Raw genomic sequence first — 8163 nt, 5'->3', positions numbered from 1 at the left:
GGGCCCGGCTGCCGGGCGCTGGCACGCCCCGGGCGGGGCGGGCTCTGGCGGTGAAAAGGCGGCCGTGGGAGAGGCGGTGCCTCCGGGCCGCGGCGCCTGACGGGATCCGCCGATGCTGGCACAGACCCGCCTGCCGAGCCTGCTCCAGCTGCTGCCTCGGCTGCGCCGCCCCGCTCCCGGCCTCGCCATGAGCTCCGCCACCGGCACCAGCACCGTGCAGCAGCCGCTCAACTACCGCGGCGGCTCCCGCGTCCAGCCTGCCGACGGCGGGCAGCTGGAGGAGGTGTTCGAGCCGGCCACAGGTACGGGAACCTCTGTACCCGCAGGGACCTGGCTGCGCCTTTCCCCCGGGTGTCCCTGCTGCTCCTCGGCAGCCTTTGGCCATCGTTGTTTATGCAGAAATCAACTTTCACTCTGCCAGGCGCAGTCTGATTTTGGCAAAACCCCACGGTTTAAATATCTCTAATTATGCAGCTGTAGTTATCGGTATGTAGTAGTGTTCGGCAGAATCACTTCTAAGTGTTTAAGCCTCCTGAGGAATGTGTAACCAGAGTCCTGAAGAGAGTGGTGGAAGTGCAACAAACTCAACTGGGAAACCTAGGATTTTTGTAGCAACTGGAGCTAATTAGTAACCAGAATACGACTGTGGAGAATATCAGCTCTTTAATTCGGGCCAGCTGAATTGCAGCCTCTTCTATGGCTGATTGCAGATCAGTGGGCTTCACTGGGAAGCTTTGTGCCTGCTTTAGGTGGCCCGACAGAAGTGTGTGGGTTTTGGTGCAAGATAAGCCCCTTTTCTGAGAATTCCATCTCATTCATTCCCTGTTTAAAACGTGCCCAGGTCGTGTGCTGTGCAAGCTGCCCTGCTCTGGGGAGAAGGAAGTTGATCTGGCTGTGCAGAGTGCCAAGGCTGCCTTTAAAATATGGAGTCAGATGTCGGGCATGGAGCGCTGCCGGGTGATGCTGGAGGCTGCCAGAATTATTCGGGTATGTTGGTGGGGAGAGGAGTGGCTCTGTCTCTCAGCTTCCTTGTGGCTCTTGGGAGCTACAGCAGGACTTGCAGAACTCCAGGAATTGCTCAGGAGTTAAAACCCACCTTTGGCCAGAAGAGACCGCCTTAGGCAGGGCTTTGCTCTTATCACTGGAGTCAGCATCTGTGCCTGCAGCTTTGGTCTTATCACTGGATCCAAGGCCAGTGTGTGCTTTCTCAGCTTAATTCTGTTAGAAGATGTAAAACTGAAGCCACCCATTTGGCATCTTGTGGGGTTTGTGGTTCTTTTAATAGCTCCAAAGATTAAATTTCACTGTACACAGTTTCAGAGCTGAAGTTGCATAACTGGCGTTGCTGAACTTTTGGCTTGTCAGAGGCTGTTGTTACATGACTGGAATGTGTCCTGGCAATAAGAGAAAGTAGGAGTTCTGGTTTTTATCTGTCAGATAATACACACAGGGTGGGGATGCACATAAGCGAGGTTTAGCACAGACTCCTTTCTGAGATAACAGGTTCTTAGGCATCACAGTTAATCTCTGTGCTATCAAGGCACAGATCTGTAAGAGCCCAGACCTTTCCCCATTGTGTGTAAGTCATGAGAAAACTCTTCTTTATGCCAAACTCTTGCTTTTGCCAGACTTCCAGAGCAGGGTAATATTTCTGCCTGGGAGATGGACTGTTAAAGGATGCTTCCCAGTTGCATTGCTTTGTCCCTCTTCACTGACCTCTGCTTCCATCCTGATCTTGCTGTTTGCTCTTCCCAGTTTACTTCTGTGAATTCTGATCACTGTTTGCCAGCCGGCTTCTAAGTTCATGTTTGTTCATCTTTTAGGTAAACAGGGATGTTAAACAAGACTGGACTAGCAGTGAACTCCAGCAGCTTCCCCTTTGACATTGCCTGCCCTTGGTCACCATGGGGAAATTGATAAACAGAAGTTAGGAATGTCCCTTTTGGAAATAAGCATTTCTCATGGCAGGATCTTTGGGACTTGTGTGCTTGGGAAGCAGCTGTCTCCTTGTGCAGTTCCATTCCAGGCTTCTCTAACATGTCTCTCTCCTGTGCCTCTCACAGGAGCAGAGAGATGAAATTGCCACCATGGAGACCATCAACAATGGGAAATCCATCTTTGAAGCCAGAGTGGACATTGACATATCCTGGCAGTGCCTGGAGTATTACGCAGGGCTGGCAGGATCTCTGGCGGGTGAGCACATTGCTGCAGTTTGCTCTTTGCTCTCTATCCCACCTTCCCTGCTAACTCCAATGGCACAAAGCCATCTTTGCTGCTGATTTCTCTGAGAGATGGACCATTCCTTTTCCTGAAGACCTTGGAGAGGTCTCTGCCCAATGCTGCCATGCTCTGTGGGCACTCACACAGCTTCTGTGAGCTTGCTGGGGTAAAACTGTGTCTCTGCTCCCAGATTTGACCCCTGGGGGCTCTGATCAGACAAGAAGGAACTTTGCTCTTTTCTTTGCAGGTGAACACATCCAGCTTCCAGGGGGATCCTTTGGGTACACTCGGAGAGAACCACTTGGGGTGTGTGTTGGGATTGGAGCCTGGAATTACCCTTTCCAGATTGCCTGCTGGAAGTCTGGCCCAGCCTTGGCTTGTGGTAATGAAGCCTTTCTGTCCACACAAGTGTCTCTTCAAAGCCAAGGGATCCTGTGGGGGATGAAGTCTACAATTACCTTGAAGTGTTGAAGGATTAGCAGAATGTTCAGGCTGTTACTCTGGCAGAAAGGGAAGGGAAGTGGAAGGGGGAACATGTCAGATGTCAAGAGGTTAGGTGTGCATCCAGAAAAACACTGATAGCTTGGCTTTGTACCAAATGGGGAAGGTCTCTGGAAATATCTGCAGGGCAAGACCAGCAGTCCCATCTTCCCCAGCAGGAAGGTAGTTTCAGTGATCAGCTGAAAGTGTTTCCTCTTCTCTTGGGGAAAACTTCTGGGAATCTGTTGAGACAAACTCACGGTGTGGGGTGGGGATTGTCTTTGTTCCTTCCCTGAAGCAGTTTGGGTGTTAACCCCACCTCCCCTGTGTCTGGCTTCCCTTAGGTAATGCGATGGTCTTCAAGCCTTCACCCTTCACCCCCATCTCTGCAGTGAGGTTGGCAGAGATCTTCACGGAGGCTGGAGTGCCCAAGGGGCTCTTCAACGTGGTGCAGGGTGGGGCTGCCACAGGCCAGTTCCTCTGCCACCACCCAGATGTGGCCAAAATCTCTTTCACTGGCAGTGTGCCAACTGGCATGAAGGTAAAAGCACCTTGAGACAAAGGGTCTGTAGTTGAAACCTCCCTGAGCTTTTCTGCATGGGGCTTGTAGAGGCAGGGTGTGGGTCAGCGTTTTTGGGAGTTGAGCAAGGAGCTTGCAGCACATGCAGGGTCATGCTGGGGATGCAGTTAAGCTGCTGGGCATGGGTTTGGGAGGGGTACCCCTTGGGCAGCTTCACTTGCTTAGCCCCTGGTTGCAGTGAAGTCTCTGAGCTGCTCATATGGGTGTTGTTGTGAGGAGAATACACAAAACAGCAGCACAAGAAAAATGTGTTTCTGGCTGCTATAAAGCACTAAAGCTGCATACAATCTACTATTTTAAAGTAAGAGGGTAGTTTCTGTGAGTTTCTCACCCTCAATTTATTATTACAAAATTAAAGAAAGGCTTTTGGAAATAAATTCTGAGTTAAAGAAGGGGAAATGTCCCATGAATGCTCCCTACATGTGTGTATCTATGGGTTGCAGTGGTAGATGGCAGCTACAGTTGTCTGCATCTTACACTGAGCACAAGACTTCCTGCAAATGCCTCTCCAGATTTGGTTGGTTTTATCAACCCCCAAAGCCTCTGAGGCCATCCTCAGTCTGAGTTAAACACATCTAGGGAACCCAGCTTGTCCTTTGTGCTGCTTCTCTTGTTGGTGAATGGTCCTGCAGGAACTCTCCCTCTGGGTCTCTCTTGCCTCTCCCCACCAGCCTTCCCTTGGCCAGTGGGTCACTTATCTCTGTGTCCTTGTTCCCCCTCAGATCATGGAGATGGCAGCTAAAGGGATAAAGCCAGTCACTCTGGAGCTGGGGGGCAAATCCCCCCTTATCATCTTCTCAGATGCTGATCTGGAGAATGCTGTGAAGGGAGCCCTCATGGCCAACTTCCTGACTCAGGGCGAGGTGAGTGTCTGTGGGGCAGGAGTGCCCCTTCCCAGGTCAGGACTGGGCACTGGGGCCAGCCTGTCGCCCCCTGGAAGTGAGGGATGCCCTGAAGCTACTTTCCCTGTGCAGTGTCAGAAGGGATATGTCCTTGTGTGAGCCAGGGCAGAGTGTGGCTTAGCCACAGGACATGCTTAGCCAGTGTCCTGTCCTTCCCAGGCATGGAGCCTCCCTGGCACCAAGCACCCAGCTCAGCACAGCTGCTTCTGTGCTCTGGGCACCATCTGACACTCACAGGTCAGGAGAAGCTGTGCTGGTGTCTCTTGGAGGGGCATGAGGTTCCAGGCTGGTGTGCTGAGACTGAGGACAGGGTTCTATCCTTCCCCAATTCAGGATATCCATCTGTGCTTTGGTTTTTGTGTAATCCTGTTGGCAAATTTGCTCAGCAGGGGCCTTTCTGGGAATTCACAAGTCAGCTCAAGGTCTCTGCTGCTGGTGACCTGATGTGTTTTTGCCACCTGGTGGCATCAAGAGCCACTGTGTCCAGCAAGGGCAGTTCAGTGCAGTCAGAGCCCCAGGGTAATCTTGTGTCCCTTGTCCCCAGGGACAAGTTAGCTGTTGTAGCAGCTGTGAGGGGCTTTTCCAAGAGCCTCTGGAGCAGGACCCAAGCAGGGCAGGACTGTGGGGTGCTGTGTTTCCTATTCTGAGCTGCCTGTCCTGTGTCCCAGGTGTGCTGCAATGGCACCCGGGTGTTTGTGGAGAGGAAGATCCTGGATACCTTCACAAAGGAGGTGGTGAAACGCACCCAGAAGATCAAAATTGGAGACCCACTTCTGGAAGATACACGGATGGGAGCCCTCATCAACCGGCCCCACCTGAATCGTGTGCAGGGCTTTATCAAGCAGGCAAAGGAGCAGGTGAGATGGTGATGCTGCCTTGGGACTGCCCTGAAATCTCTCCATTAGACAAACACACTGCCAGCTGCTCTCCTGCCCTGTGCCTTCCCAGTTAAGCTGGTTTTGTTGTAGTTGTTTTTTGGTTTCTTCTGTGGGTGTGTTGGATCACTGGATACAGAAGTCTGTGGGATCTGATGGGTTGCATCCCAGGGTCCTCAGAAAAATTGGCTGATGTAGTTGCTGAGCCATTTTCCATGATAGGTGAAAAGTCATGGCAGTTAGGTGAAGTCCCCAGTGATTGGAAGAGGAAAGATGCCCATTTTCAAAAAGGGTGGACAGGAGGGGCCTGGGAATTACAGATCCATCAGCCTCACTGCTGTGACTGTGGAAAAATCATGGAACAGATCCTTCTAGAAGGTGTGTTAAGGCATGTGGAGGACAGAGAGGTGATTGGAGCCAAGTACAAGGTGCTGCACCTGGGTCAGAGCAACCCCTGGTATCAATCCAGGCTGGGGAACGAGCAGATGGAGCCGCCCTGTGAGGAAGGACTTGGGAGTGCTGGCACCCAGAAACCACCCCATGTCCTGGGCTGCATCCAAAACAGTGTGGGCAGCAGGTCAGGGGGAATTCTGCTCCTCTGACCTGCTTTGGTGATACCCCACTTCTCAGCCAAGGATATCCTCAGCACAGGAAAAGCATGTGAGCAAAGGCTGAGAATTGGGGTGGTTTAGCCTGGAGAGAAGAAGGCTCTGGGAACACCTGATTGCAGCATTTCAGTTCCTAACTCACAAGAAAGATAGGGACAAACTTCTTAGCATCATGTTCCTGGATGTGCCTGCATTTCTTCCTCTCTTGCCTCTTTTCCAGGGAGCAGAGGTGCTGTGTGGTGGGGACCTGTATGTGCCAGATGACCCAAAGCTGAAGAATGGCTACTACATGCGCCCCTGTGTGCTAGGTAGGATCCATCTCTGTCATGGTACTGTGGGATTTCTCCTGAGAAAGCTGAGCTCAGCTGGCTCTGTGATGTCCCCAGATGGGGGGATGTCTGGATGGATGTCCTAGAGAGAGCTGAGGCTGCATCCAGACAAATCTGTGCTGTTGGAGGACCTGGCAGCAATGGTGCTGTTGGTGCTTTGAGGTGCAGGGTGTGCCTGGCTGCTCTGCCATGCTGGGTGCTGTCTCCAAGACTGTGTGGGTTGCTGAATGCACAGGCTGTGCTGCTGCTCTTCCTCCTGAAGCGCTTGTGCTCTTCCCTGTTTCCAGGGAACTGCAAGGATGACATGACATGTGTGAAGGAAGAGATCTTTGGGCCTGTCATGGCCATCCTGCCCTTTGACACAGAGGAGGAGGTTGTGGAGAGAGCCAATGCCACCAAATTTGGCCTGGCAGGTGGTGTCTTCACCAGGTATGACTGGGCAGTGCTGTGGAATCACTCTGGGGAGGGGAAATACAGTGATTTGCAGCTCTTCTTGCAGCGCCTGGGCATGGGGATCCTCTTCCAGGAAAGCTGAAGCAAGGGATTGCCAAGAGCGAAATCTGTGAATGACTGCACCGCTCCCATTTTTTTCCTGAAGTGTTGGGTGGGCCCAGCTGTCCTTTGGGTTCCTCCCAGCCTGGCTTGGCCGGCTGCCTGCCTTTCTGCAGCTCCAGGATGTATCAGGAGCCTGCTGGGCTGCTCTTGGCTACTTGCCTCATTCCATATTGCTGGTGTCCTTGTCCTGCCCTCTTGCATTGAATGCACTTGGAGCATCCTTGGGAATTGGTGCTGCTTCCTTGGAGCAGGCAAAGACAGAGTAGGGCAGGTTGGACTCCAAAAAGCAGAGTGGCCTGCTGGCCTTTCTCCAGTGGATGTTGCCTGGCAGGGAAGGAGGGGATCCAGCTGAGTTGCCCTTTTCCTGCAGGGATATCCAGAAGGCTCACAGGGTAGTGGCTGCTCTCAAGGCTGGGATGTGCTTCATCAACAATTACAACATCAGCCCTGTGGAGCTGCCTTTTGGGGGATACAAGTCCTCAGGTGAGCTCTGTGGGACCTCCCCATGTCCATGGCAGCTCCAGGGGCTGTGAGTGGCCCCGGCAGTGCCTGGAGCTGTGTGCTCACTGCAGCTCTTCCCTGCAGGATTTGGCAGGGAGAACGGCCGGGCAGCCATCGAGTACTACTCGCAGCTGAAGACTGTCTGTGTGGAGATGGGTGATGTGGAATCTGTGTTCTAGTGCTCAGGGGAGCACCAGGCAGCTCCCTGCTGCCAGCCAGAGATGTGGATCATGTCCCCACAATCAAGTACCCTAGAGTTGTCAGTGCCCGGGAGGAAGCAGAGCTGGAGCAGCATTTAGCCATCCTGCTCCTGCAAGGGGGGTTGTACACACAGGGCTCAGCTCTGACCTGGCTGGTGGACAATGGGAAGCTCGGAGCAGAGGGCACCAGTCTGGCTTTTGGCAGCAGCTCCTGCAGCCACAGAGGTGTTACCAGAGGCTTGTCAGGGGCCAGGCCCAGGCTTCCCAGACTGTGTGCCTTAATTCCCATTGCCTTCCACCCTCCATCAACTTCAGTTCTGGCTTCTTCTGGTGAGACCCCACTCTAAGCATGTATAAGCTCTTGGACACAATGACATCCTCTAACTATTCTAACCATGTCTATTTTGTGACCACATAAAAAGCCTTAAGTGTAGCATTGTTTATTCCCTCTAGGCCCGTGGTAACCTCCAGTTTTGTTTTTTTCTATCTGTACCTTACTTGCAAGTGGAACAAAGCATTGTGGGGAGGGTTGGCTGATGCTGTCTGGGCCAGGCATGATCTTGAGAATCACCTCCACACAAGAATGGTGGTGAGTTCCAGCACAGAATAGTGAAAGCTATCTCCCTTCCTGTAAACTTCCTTTATACACTTCATGAAGCTACAATTTCAATTGTTTGCCTATGTCTTTTTTTAGTAATCAAATAAAATACTTACTCTGGAATGTCTCAGAGTGTCATGAATTGAGGGGTCCAGAAATGGGGCTGCTGCTGTATTGGTTAAATGAGCTGCAAGGTGTCTTTTTGATCACTAAAATCATAAAAGTTAGAAGGAACATCTCTGCCTGACATATTTCTGTAATCCTACAAAATCAGAGTATTTCTAGCATTCTGCAGAGCTTTTTAAGAAAACCCTC

General features: G+C 52.0%; 1 protein-coding gene across 1 annotated transcript; it reads left to right on the top strand.

The window, feature by feature from the left end:
• Positions 1-73: 73 nt before the first annotated feature.
• ALDH9A1 (aldehyde dehydrogenase 9 family member A1) lies at positions 74-7971 on the top strand. The gene is made up of 11 exons (XM_079313393.1): positions 74-302; positions 842-987; positions 2064-2193; positions 2468-2602; positions 3045-3241; positions 4003-4143; positions 4851-5039; positions 5886-5973; positions 6282-6423; positions 6920-7032; positions 7135-7971. Exons 1-11 carry the CDS (start codon positions 113-115, stop codon positions 7227-7229), a joined length of 1566 nt encoding a protein of 521 aa, XP_079169519.1. The 5' UTR covers positions 74-112; the 3' UTR covers positions 7230-7971.
• Positions 7972-8163: the final 192 nt, after the last annotated feature.

Source organism: Erithacus rubecula (genome assembly GCF_903797595.1).
Source record: "Erithacus rubecula genome assembly, chromosome: 10".
Taxonomy (NCBI): domain Eukaryota; kingdom Metazoa; phylum Chordata; class Aves; order Passeriformes; family Muscicapidae; genus Erithacus; species Erithacus rubecula.
The sequence above is the reverse complement of the archived record's forward strand: the minus strand, read 5'-3'. Positions and strand labels throughout refer to the sequence as shown.

Bases quoted from the DNA above. Each gene is read 5' to 3' on its own strand.
- ALDH9A1 (XM_079313393.1), top strand. From the start codon at position 113: ATGCTGGCACAGACCCGCCTGCCGAGCCTGCTCCAGCTGCTGCCTCGG. The intron at 4,144-4,850 runs GTGAGTGTCTGT...CCTGTGTCCCAG, and splicing joins ACTTCCTGACTCAGGGCGAG to GTGTGCTGCAATGGCACCCG. The intron at 6,424-6,919 runs GTATGACTGGGC...CTTTTCCTGCAG, and splicing joins GCAGGTGGTGTCTTCACCAG to GGATATCCAGAAGGCTCACA.